A 12,705-nucleotide genomic window follows, 5' to 3' on the forward strand; every position below is an offset into this window, starting at 1 on the left:
ATGTTCTATTTGTTTGTGTCCTCTTTTATTTCACTGAGCAGTGGTCTGTAGTTCTTCTTGAAGAGGTCCTTCACATCCCTTATAAGTTGGATTCCTAGATATATTATTCTCTTTGTAGCAATTGTGAATGGGAGTTCACTCATGGTTTGGCTGGCTGTTTGTCTGTTATTGGTATATAGGAATGCTTGTGATTTTTGCACATTGATTTTGTGTCCTGAGACTTTGCTGAAGTTGCTTATTAGCTTAAGGAGATTTTGGGCTGAGACGATGGGGTTTTCTAAATATACAATCATGTCATTGGCAAACAGGGACAATTTGACTTCCTCATTTCCTAATTGAATACCCTTTATTTCTTTCTCTTGCCTGAATGCCCTGGCCAGAACTTCCAACACTACGTTGAATAGGAGCGGTGAGAGAGGGCTTCCTTATCTTGGTGGCACCTATGTTTTAGGGTTATTTCTGTTTTAACTAAGAATCAAAGATTTGAAATTGCTTCAACTGCAGGGTTTTAAAAAGTTTTTTCCAGTTTCCCTTTTGAAGTATGAACATACTAAACATTAAATAAAATAAGGAGTAAATAGCCCCTGGTAGACCCTGAGCTCTGTGAAACGCAGCTTGTCATCCCTCACCTCTGCCTTTGCACTGTGGCCCTCCCAGCATACCCGTGTTTGTAGTGCAGAGCAGAGAGTCCTGAGGCCTTGTCCTCCATACCTTGGATGTTTATCCTCCTGTAACTCTGCCAGATGTCACGTCAGATGTTTTTCTGTCCTATACCCCATCACAGATAGGACCCCATCTGTCCTGTACCACAGTTCACCCGATCACTGTGGATGCAACCGTAATTAGGCCAAGGTCCTGGCTGCTTGGAGCTATGTTCTAGTGGGGGAGATAGACAGCCACCTACGGGTCCTTGGTGTAATGTCAGGTCCTGATCAGCACTGGGAAGACGCCAGAGCCACTGGGAGGCCAGGACTGAAGGAGGTGCTCGGTTAGGAAAGAGTCAGAGAGGGCATCACAGAGGAGACCACATTTGAGAAGAGTATATAACGAAGTAGAAAGAAGATGGGGAAGAATTGTTTCACCTATTTATTGAGCAGCTGCCAGATGGGACAATGTGTGCCTCCCTCCGTCCCTCTCTTTTTTATGACCAGGTGCAGTGGCTCATGCCTGTAATTCCAGTACTTTGGGAGGCCGAGGCAGGCAGATCACTTGAGGTCAGGAGTTCGAGACCAGTCTGACCAACATGGTGAAACCCCGTCTCTACTAAAAATACAAAAATTAGCTGGATGTGGTGGTGTGCGCCTGTAATCCCAGCTACTCGGGAGGCTGAGGCACGAGAATCATTTGAACCTGGGAGGCGAAGCTTGCAATGAGCCGAGATTGTGCCACTGCACTCCAGCCTGGGTGATAGAGTGAGACTCAGTCTCTAATAATAATAATGATAATAATAATAATATTTTACTAGAAGATACCAACAAAATTGAAGGATAGATGTGAAATTTCTTTGTCCCCTTCTTCCTAAGTCTATTTCTGAAATCATCTTCTGCCCTTTCCCCCATGAGCCTTGACAACTTGATGTTGTTAAACCACTGCTACTGAGAAAACTTGAACTCCTTAGTTCAGTATCCATTTTCTTTTCTTCTTTTCTTTTGAGATGAAATCTCACTCTGTCACCCAGGCTGGAGTGCAGTGGCGTGATCTCTGCTCACAGCAACCTCCGCCTCCCAGATTCAAGCGATTCTCCTGTCCCAGCCTCCCAAGTAGCTGGGATTACAGGTGCTCGCCACCATGCCCAGCTGATTTTTGTATTTTTAGTAGAGACGAGGTTTCACCATGTTGGCTAGGCTAGTCTTCAACTCCTGACCTCAGGCGATCTGCCTGCCTTGGCCTCCCAAAGTGCTGCGATTACAGGCATGAGCCACCGCGCCCAGCCTACAGGCCTACAGTATTCATTTTCTTTTCTTTCTTTCTTTCTTTTTTTTTTTTGAGATGGAGTTTCACTCTTGTTGCCCAGGCTGGAATGCAATGGCATGATCTCGGCTCACTGCAACCTCTGCCTTCCAGGTTCAAGCAATCCTCCTGCCTCAGCCTTCCCAGTATCCATTTTCTAATGCTGCTCCTGTAGCCAAGGATAGAGCCTCAAGGTCTGAGTCTAAGTCCTGAGTCCTTGCACTCTAGTGAAATCTAGTCTTTTTTTTATTGGGTCCAGTTTTGACATTACTCTTCCTTGCTACCCACAATCTCCCAAAGGAGGAAGACTGTAGGTAACTTACCCTGTCATTTGGCTGGACTAACAGACAGAATTTGAACCCCCGCCTGCAGGTGCGTCAGCTCAGTGGTTTCTCACACCCGGAAGCAACCCTGGACTGCTGCCACTGGCCACTGCCTTTCTCTCCAGAGGCATCAGGGAACATGGAGCAGTTCAATAAATTGCTCCAGGTCATCTCTTGAGAAAGGGGCTCAGGGAGTTCAGGAAGGAATGGGACTGAACTGTGCTGATGTCATTGTTTAAAGTAGGATCTATGTGCTGATTTTAATAAGGTAATGCAAGGCTGGGTGCTGTGGCTCATACTTGTAATCCCACCACTTTGGGAGGCCAAGGCAGGTGTATCACCTAAGGTTGGGAGTTCAAGACCAGCCTGGCCAACATGGTGAAACCCCGTCTGTACTGAAAATACAAAAATGAGCCAGGTGTGGTGGCGCATGCCTGTAATTCCAGCTACTCAGGAGGCTGAGACAGGAGAATCGCTTGAATCTGGGAGGTGGAGGTTGCAGTGAGCTGATATTGCACCACTGTACTCCAGCCTGGGTGCCAGAGTGAGACTCTGTCTCAAAATAATAATAATAATAATAATAGTGTAATGCATTTAACAGTGGTAACCATTAGAGAGCCACCTCCATACATAAAGAATGGGTGACCCCGTCTCTACAGAAAATGCAAAAATTTTCCAGTTATAGTAGCTTGTGCCTGTGGTCCCAGCTACTTGGGAGGCTGAGGCAGGAGTGTTGCTTGAGCCTGGGGGGCGGAGGTTGCAGTAAGCTGAAATTGTGCCACTACATTTCAGCCTGGGCAACAGAACAGAGCAAGACCCTGTCTCCATTGAAAAAAAAAACAAGAATGGTAAGAATGGTGACCATTCTTCTAATGGTAACTTTCCAGTCTGAATAATGATGATAATAACAGTACGATTTTCTTTTTTTTTTTTTTTTTGAGATGGAGTCTCGCTCTGTCACCCAGGCTGGAGTGCAGTGGCGCGATCTTGGCTCACTGCAAGCTCCGCCTCCCAGGTTTACGCCATTCTCCTGCCTCAGCCTCCCGAGTAGCTGGGACTGCAGGCGCCCGCCACCTCGCCCGGCTAATTTTTTGTATTTTTTAGTGGAGACGGGGTTTCACCGTGTTAGCCAGGATGGTCTCGATCTCCTGACCTCGTGATCCACCCGTCTCGGCCTCCCAAAGTGCTGGGATTACAGGCTTGAGCCACCGCGCCCGGCCAACAGTAAGATTTTCTAATGCTGATAATTTACAAAACTCTTCACACACAATGGGCTGGTCTATTGGGCATCACTATGCTAATAAGCACGTGACGGATCTTCCCTCGTTTCATCCGCCCGTGTGTAAGGCAGGAATTCCTACCTTTCATTTTACAGATGAGGAAATAGGTTTGGAACAGATAAATAACTTGCCCTGACTAGGAGTTAACAGAACTGGAACTTGAACCCAGGTCTGCAGACACATACATCCAGTCGTTCCTACCACCCCTAAGTACTCCTATCTGAAAGGCGAATAGTGAACTGGAATGAAAGGTCTTATCTTCAGCGACGTAAGGATTCTTCGCATTTCCAGTGGAATGACAATGTCTGTTCCGTGCAGACTGGGGGACGTGGTTTCCCATTTTGTATATTTACTGCTACATTTTAGCTGCTGGTTGGGGTCACAGTTATAAAACGGTAAGGGATAAAATCAACCATTTTTCTTGAACAGTTTATGTAGTAGCCCAGGCAATAATGTGACAACTCTATTTATACATTTAAAATGAATATGTGTTTCTTGGTTTTGCTTAATCATAAGGAACCAGTCAGTAAGGAACAGGATCAACAGCCACTCCACCCAGTGGCAAATCCACGTGCAGAAATCTCCACCAAGGTTCCACCCTTCAAAGTGAAAGGTGCCGTGGAACAGCAAGGGGAGGTGAAGAAGAATAAAAGAGAAAGAAAGGAAGAACGGCAGAAGAAAAGGAAAAGAGAAAAGAAAGAACTAAAATTAGAAAACCACCAGGAAAACTCAAGCAATCAGAAGCCTAAGAAGCGTAAAAAGGGACAGGAGGCTGACCTTGAGGCTGGTGGGGAGGAAGTTCCTGAGGCCAACGGCTCTGCAGGGAAGAGGAGCAAGAAGAAGAAGCAGCGCAAGGACAGTGCTGGTGAGGAAGAGGCAAACGTGGGTGCAGGAAAGAGGAAGCGGAGGCACTCAGAAGGTGAGTGGCTACCTAACGCTCTAGGATTCGTCTAAAAACCGGGAAAGCTGTGAATTTGGGGTATTTAAGCCTGTTAAACCTAGTGGTGTGTGTGTGTGTGTGTGTGTGTGTGTGTGTGTGCACGCGCGCGCGTGCGTGTGGTTTTAATGTTTTTGTTTTTTTTTTTTTTGAGACAGAGTCTCGCCTGTTGCCCAGGCTGGAGTGCAGTGGCACGATCTCGGCTCACTGCAACCTCCACCTCCCAGGTTCAAGCAATTCTTCTGTCTCATCCTACTGAGTAGCTGAGATTACAGGCGTGTGTCACCAGGCCCAGCTAATTTTTGTATTTTTAGTAGAGATGGGGTTTCGCCATGTTAGTCTAGCTGGTTTTGAACTCCTGACCTCTGGTGATCCACCCGCCTCGGCCTCCCAAAGTGCTGGGATTACAGGCGTGAGCTACCGCGCCCAGCTAGACTTTGTGTTTTGAACCAAGTAAGGGAACGAGCATAAGCTTTGTGGCCAGGCAGAGCTGGGCCCTGCCCAGGCAAATGACCTCACTTCTCAACTCCCTTCGTCCCATCTCCAGCATGGAGGAGGCTAAAACCCTCCTGGCATTTTATAAAGCGGGGCTGGCTAGGCAGCCTGTGAAGAAATGAGATGATATGTGGAGCGTGCCTAGCTCGCATAAGGTCGCATTAAATGGTAGCTGCTAGCATAAATGCAAAATCTTCTTTAAAAACATCTTTCCAAATACTTAGTTGAAACAGATTCTAAGAAGAAAAAGATGAAGCTCCCAGAGCATCCTGAGGGCGGAGAACCAGAAGACCATGAGGCTCCTGCAAAAGGTATATCACTGCTGTCATTCGAAGAGCACAGCTGGGCACAGCGGCTCTCATTGATAGTCCCAGCTACTTGAAAGGCAGGGGCAGGAGGGTCACTTAAGCCCAGGAGTTTGAGGCTGTAGTGAGCCATGGGCATACCACTTTCAAAAAGAGAGAGAGAGAGAAAAGAAATGCACGGTCCCTTGTAGGTTGGGAGAGAGGCCGATAGATGCCCCCTTCTCGGGGAGGAAGGTGTAACCCGGGAACTTCTGGTAGGGTCTTACCCTCCAGAGGCATGTATAAGAATTTGAAAGTTAAATCAGTTCTCTAGGGTGTATGAGTCAGTCTTACAGTGCCTCTCACCCACTGTCTTTAAGGAGAAAAGTAAAGTAATCTAGTTTGGAAATGTATGTTATCTTGGGAATTTAAATAAACCTAATATAGCTTTCTGAGACCGTTCCCCTTTCGCTCCTCCCCAACTCTCTCGTCCCTGCCTTTCATTGTCCTTTTAGAAGTCCCCTCAGCTGTGCCCCTGCCCATCTCTGGGCCTGTTTCTGGGGTCTCCTTGCTTATATCTTCAACCTCAGAATCCAGTCCCTGGCCTTCATGGGCCCTCTGAAATGCTGCCTCTTACACAAAGCTTCTCTCCTGCTTCTTCAGGTCTGAAGCACTCACACCTGTCGGGAGGTGGCAAGTTGTCATCTCTCTGCCACTTCCCCCAACCCCCAGGATCCTGCAGTTCAGAACAGGTCCAAGGACTCAAATGGGCCTGCAGCTTTATTAGCAGAGTTCAGTGACTGCCAGCGTTGGGTTAGATCCCTTAGCTTAAAACCCCCTTCTCAACTTTGTAAACAGTAGTGCCCCCATATCTGTGGTATGGAAAATTCCAGAAATAAACAATTGATAAGTTTTCCATTGCTTGCTGTTCTGAGCAGCATGGTGAGATCTCTTGCTGTCCTGCTCTGTGCCTTCTTCACCACAAGAAGGGTGAGGATAGTACAATAAGGTGTTTAGAAAGAGAGAGAGACCACATTCATATAACTTTTATTATAGTGTATTGTAAAATTGTTGTATTTTATTATTAGTTATTGTTAATCTTTTACTGAGCCTAATTTATAAGCGGAGAATTGTCATAGATATGCATGAATATTGAGGAGAAGACTATATATAGGGTTCAGTACCATCGTGATTTCAGGTATCCACTGGGGGTCTGGGAACTGTCTGATCCCTACAGATCAAGGGGGACAACTGGAACAGTTTTTTTGGTGGTGGTGGTGGTTACATCTTTTGTTTTGAGATCCTTGTAGACTCACATGCAGTTGTAAGAAATAATCGAGACTCAGGCATCCTTCTGTATCCGCATACCCTTTACATTGTTGCCACCCAGGATAACAGTACACAACTGTAGTACAGCATCTCAGCCGGGATGTTGACATTGATCCGCTTCCACTTCCATCGCCATCGCACAAGGCTGCCTCCTGCTGCCCTCTTGCAGCCATAGCTGCTTCCCTCTCACCCCCATCCCCTCCTTAGCCTCTGGCAGTCACTCATCTGTTCTTCATTTCTGTAATCTCAGAATGTTCTATGAATGGAATCATACAGTATGTAACCTTTTGAGATTGACTCTTCACTCAGCATTTTTCTCTAAAGATTCACCCAGGTTGCTGAACTGATAATATTCATGTTATTGGTGAGAAGTATCCCATGCTATGCATGCGTCACACTTTCTTTCATCATTCACCTGTTGGACACCTGGGAGGTTTCTAATTTCTGGTTATTAATGAATAAAGTTGCAGTAAATATTGATGTGCAAGTTTCTGTGTGAACTAAGTCAGTTTTTCTGAAGTAAATTTGAGTTGTTTGGGGGTTTTTTGGTGGCTGTTGTTTTTGTGAGTTTTCTTTTTTTTTTTTACTGTTGAGATTTGAGTTTTTTATTCTAAATATTACTCCTTTGTGGGACATATGGTTTGTGAATTTTTTTCAGTCTGTTGCTTGTTTTTTCATCATAACAGTCTTTTTTAGGGCAAATGGTTTTTATTTTGATAAAGTTTAATTTATCAATTTATCTTATGGATTGTGCTAACAACTCTTTACCTAGCCCTAGAGCCTAAAAATTTTTTTGTTTTCTAAATTATCTTATTGGGTAACTTTTTTTTTTTTTTTTTAACAAATCAACATTTTATGGATTTCAGGTGTACAACTTAATGTGTTACTGTGTCTTATTTTATTTTTTGAGACAGGGTCTCACTGTTGCCCAGGGTGGAGAGCATATGGTATGATCATGGCTCACTGCAGCCTCAACTTCCTGAGCTCAAGCAATCTTCCTGAGTAGTTAGGACTACAGGTACACACCACCACACCCAGCGAACTTTTAAATTTTTGTGAGGATGGAGGTCTTGCAATGTTGCCCAGGCTGGTCTTGAACTCCTGGGCTCAAGCAATCCTTCCGCCTCAGCCTCCCAAAGTGCCTGGTTTACAAGCATGAGCCACCATGCCGAGCTCAACTTAATGTTTCATTATACATGTACATTGTGAAATAGTCACGACAATCAAGCTACTTAGCACATTTATCACCTCACATAGTTTACCTGTGTGTGTGTGTGTGTGTGTGTGTGTGTGTGTGTGTGTTGAGAACACTTAAGATATATCCTCTCAGCAAATTTCAGGTCTATGTTAAATGCCTCCTAGTCTTACATTTTCTATTGAAGTCCATGATTCATTTTGAGTTAGTTGTTTTTGTAAGGTGTGAGATCCTGTCTATGCTTTCAATTTTACCTGGCTTTCTCTCGCACGACTTTGGTGGTTGTAGAGGGGCACGGCCTTGTTGCTGTCAGGTGGGGGCGGAAGTCCAGGCTCCCCACTCAGCCTCCATCAGCACCTGAGGATGGCCACTTCTTGCTCCTGCCGGGCAGGGCTCCTGGTGCAGGCTCCACTGACATCACAGCAGGGCAGCCTCATGACTGGCCTGTATGGTTGAGAACCCTGAATTCCTGCTTGGCCTTCTGTGACACCATCCCCCATTACAGCCTTGCAAAGGTAGAGAGCTCAGGCTCCCCACTCGGCTTTTGCTGGTGTGGGTGGGGGTGGTGCCACCGTTTTTTCTGTGATGTGTGGCTGTGGTAGGGTAGTTATTATACAAAAGTTAGTTCTGTCTTGCTAGGCTGCCCTTTCCTGGTTCTTTGCCAAGAGAGCGGGCTTCTGTTGGGACTGTTTAGTCTGTGGCTGTTGGTGTTCAGGTTGCTGGCTGCTTCAGCTCCAGATCCGGGGTACAGGCGGCAAGAAGCTTACCTCGTGTTGCTCTGCAGGCCCCAAGGTCCCAGCTGGTCTCTGTCTTTCAGAGTCTTCTTATGTTTCTGGTGTGTATAGTTTCAGGGTTCTCAGTTGCAGTGGGCAGGAGGAATGGGGAAAGTATGTCCACTCCATCTTCCCAGAAGCAGAAGTCCCCTAGATGAGGATTTTTAGTCCCTCTTTAATGGTTTGTGATTGTCCTCTCTCTCATTCCAGGTCAGGCTGCTTTTGCTTATCTTTGTCCTCCCTACTGTGCATGGACAGCCCCATGATCTTAGTGCATTCTTAGGAAATCTGTGTTGAGTTCATTAAATCAACTCTAGGAGTTTGTCATACCGATGGCACGTGGGCACCTGCTCACTCTAAGAGCCAGTCCTTTGAAAGGTAGTGAGTGCTTCTAGGACACTGGAATTGAACAGATGCATGGTGCTATGGAGTCCAGTTCATTAGGGGGTTAACTCATTTCCTGGGAAGCAAATAGGTGTTGCAGAAGTTGTTTCTTTACCCTTCTCATAGTAAAACAAAACATTTGTCTTAAATGTTATTATTTATATTGTAGGTAAATTCAACTGGAAGGGAACGATTAAAGCAATTCTGAAACAGGCCCCAGACAATGAAATAACAATAAAAAAGCTAAGGAAAAAGGTATGGCATATGAAGAAACCCACGTGTCTAACAGCTGGGGAGAACTGATTTCTCAATATGCAATTGTTTGCTTTTTCTTTTTTCACCTAAAACACTGAAAATCTGTGTGTGTGTCTCAGTGATTTTCAAGCTGCTCCAAAGCCCCTCACACAGCCTCAGCCAGGGTGGTGCCTAGATTTTGGGCTTGTTTATAAGACTTTGAAGAGAGGCTCCATTTATTTAATTTTTATTGTTTGGAAATTATTGTTCTAGGTATTTGCTTTCTTTTGCCTGTTCCAGAGCAATGGTTTCTTCTCCTTTATTTTCCTTTGTATCTCAGGGTGACTCACACGTAGCCAAGCCCCACACGTGGCTGCTACCTGGGTTTTCACAAGTGGAGCACACCTGTGTAACTTGCTCCTGGGTTTCTTTTACTTTTTACTGTTGTTCTATTTCTGGGTTAAAGACAGAACATTTTAAGATAAATTTCCGGGTCAAATACACTCATTTGATGTTTTTCTTTGGGAAGGTTTTAGCTCAGTACTACACGGTGACAGATGAGCATCCCAGATCCGAAGAGGAACTCCTGGTCATCTTTAACAAGAAAATCAGCAAGAACCCTACCTTTAAGTTATTAAAGGACAAAGTCAAGCTTGTGAAGTGAACATTTCTGTATTTAAAAATTGAATGCATTCTGCTGTCTTCTTCCTTTCACTGCTGTTTATAAAATGTGTAATGAATTCTAACAACTCAAATTTTGCTTTTTGAAGCTATATTTTTAAGTTAAGAAAAAATGTATTTTTGGTATAACTTTTATGAGAAAAGTAAAATATATTCTTGTCCAAACTTCTAAATTCGTTGTGGCAAAAATTATTGAACTTTACAAAATAATTTTGTGTGAAAAATTTTTTTCAGTGTAGTACAGCAACAAGTAAAAAAGTAATTCTTCTTTTGATCAGACTAAAAAGTATTCATTTTAACCACATCATTTCTACACTTTGTTGTTGTTGTTTGAGAAAGGGTCTCTGTCGCCCAGCCTGGAATACAGTGGCACAGTCTCAGCTCACTGCAACCTCCGCCTCCCAGGTTCAAGCAGTTCTCCTGCCTCAGCCTCCTGAGTAGCTGGGATTACAGGCACCCGCCACCACACCTGGCTCATTTTTATATTTTTAGTAGAGCCAGTGTTTCACCATGTTGGCCAGGCTAGTCCCAAACTGACCTCAAGTGATCCGCCCGCCTCAGCCACCCAAAGTTCTGGGAGTACAGGCATGAGCCCCTGTGCCCAGCTATTTCTACACATTTTTGATTAGAGATGTGTTGTGCGTTTGTTTTTTGTGTTGTTGAATGTATATGTGACCTGCGGGAATGATCACGACGAGTCTTTTGTATGTGTTCATTCTTCTGTAGCCAGAAGTGTGGTGCTGTAGAGGAGGCTTCTCTATAACAGGTTCACCCATCCACACTGGCCCCATCTACTGTCAACCAAAGAGACGAGTTTGTCAGTGACTGGATTCAGGAGCATGGCCTGTGACTGGAAGCGACAGGCACAGGGAAATAGCTCATCGGAGACTGAGTCTGTTGTGCAGCTGTGTGGCTGCTCCAGCACTTTAATTGGACTGAATGTTTTCAGAAAACAGTGTTTGAAGTCCTGGTTGGTCGTGCTGTAGGACAACCTTTTTGCCACCTCTTGGATGGTTCAGTAGGTTTTGCCCACAAGACCCTTAAAAGCTGGTGCTCTGGTACGGATCACCCCTTAGCCAGTTTCGTTAATATCTCATCAATTCCCACAAAAGCAAGTCTGGGACATGGAACAAGTGGTTTAAAGGGTCAGGAGTGAGAAGGACAGAGGCCCTGTCTGAGCCTCTGAGTGTCCAGAAGCCCATGGAGTAGCTTCTCTCTGGGACTTACCAGCCAAGCCAAGCAGCATCTTGAGTTCAGTGCTTATTAGGGTATGTGCCACGTATAAATGTAGTGATGGAATTGAGTGGCACTGTCAGAATGAGTAGGACGCAGGCTTCAGAATCAGGCCCAGAGTCAGGTCCTGACTCTGTCCCTTATTGGCTCACCCCTGAACCTCACTTTTCTCAGCTGGACAATGGGGATGGTAAAGGTTGTGAGTGAATGAACTACTTCATGTAAAGGACACAGCATGTTTCCTTAAACATAATAGATCCTCTCAGTGGGTGCTGTCACTACTCACTGTTACCAGTAACAATTTTGGGGCCATGAGAAGCTTTAGACATTCTAGAAAGCAAAAGGAAACTGAGATAGTGAAACAACCCAGACCACATACCTAATTAGGGACAAAAGCAGAATAGAGCTGTGACCCCCCCAGTCCAGTCCAGAAATCTTCCTATGCCAGCACTCCGGGGAGCAGAGGGAGGTGTGCTCTGCAGTTATCACCCGGGCATAGGGGAGAGGCAGGGCCACCCCATGCGAGTCGCATGATGCTCTACAAGCACCGTGGTATTTGGGTTTGTGATTGTATTTGTTTTCACTCTGCTGATAAAGATACTTGAGATGGGGTAATTTGTAAAGAAAAAGAAGTTTAATGGACTCACAGTTCCACGTGGCTGGGGAGGCCTCAAAATCACGGCAGAAGGCAAAAGGCATGTCTTCCATGGGGGCAGACAAGGGACAGGAGAGAATTTGGGCAGGGAAACTCCCCTTTATAAAACCATCAGGTCTCATGAGACCTATTTACTATCAAAAGAACAAAACAGGAAAGACCCGTGCCCATGATTCAATCACCTCCCACCGGGTCCCTCCCATAACACATGGGAATTGTGGGAGCTACAATTCAAGATGAGATTTGGGTGGGGACACGGCCAAACCATGTCACTGATCTTTTTCAGTCAACATTGTCAGTTACTGCGATACATTTAAGGCGAAGTTTGGCAAATGTGATGCAATTAAAAGGTGTCCTTATTTCTGCAGCAGAGTCTTCATTTCTGTTCTTGCCATCAATGACCCCAGGTCCTCGAGAGTTAGAACTTCTGGGGCTGGCTGTGCTGCTCAGGAATTCAGCAGAGCATCCATCCCACGGGGGTTGGAAGTGGCCTTAGCTCTCTCAACTCTACAAGGACAAAGAAGCGAAGCTAATGATGGTGACTCTGATGGTTCATGTCATGAAAGAGTCTGCAGTCAATGGCAGGAAGGACTAACTGTAAGTACAGTCGCCCCAGGGGTCTGGCTGCAAAGCATGGTCCAGGGGTCATTTCCAATGTCCTTGCAGAGACCACCCTTTTCAGTTTGGGCAGCTGCCTGCCTGACTTGGACTGAAAACACACCTGCTATTGAAGTTCCTGTGGACTTTAGAAAGTGATCTAATGATACTGCTCTAAGGTCTTTCAGCTTCATTTTGTCTAAGTTGGGTATATATAGTGATTCCTGAATTACATGTGGGCAGGAGGTTGTTTGTGTAGTTAATCCTTGCTCTCATTCCAGTAAACTGGAGTTTAGCCAATGAGTTGGAAGGTAGGAGACAGCCCATCCTTTTTCAATTTCTTTCTTTTTGTTTG

At 45.3% G+C, this 12,705-nt stretch overlaps 1 protein-coding gene across 3 annotated transcripts in view; it reads left to right on the forward strand.

The window, feature by feature from the left end:
* LYAR (Ly1 antibody reactive) overlaps positions 1-10,038 on the forward strand; it is a 23,491-nt gene extending 13,453 nt beyond the window's left edge. For all 3 annotated transcript variants that reach the window (XM_011935434.1, XM_011935436.1, XM_011935435.1), the window contains exons 7-10: positions 4,070-4,472; positions 5,210-5,296; positions 9,120-9,205; positions 9,714-10,038. In XM_011935434.1, the coding sequence (XP_011790824.1) occupies positions 4,070-4,472; positions 5,210-5,296; positions 9,120-9,205; positions 9,714-9,848 (711 nt within the window). In that variant the 3' untranslated portion in view covers positions 9,849-10,038. The remainder of the gene's footprint in view (positions 1-4,069; positions 4,473-5,209; positions 5,297-9,119; positions 9,206-9,713) is intronic.
* The last annotated feature ends 2,667 nt before the right edge of the window (positions 10,039-12,705 follow it).

This window comes from Colobus angolensis, unplaced genomic scaffold, assembly GCF_000951035.1.
Source record: "Colobus angolensis palliatus isolate OR3802 unplaced genomic scaffold, Cang.pa_1.0 Scaffold143, whole genome shotgun sequence".
In the NCBI taxonomy this organism is placed as follows: Eukaryota; Metazoa; Chordata; class Mammalia; order Primates; family Cercopithecidae; genus Colobus; species Colobus angolensis.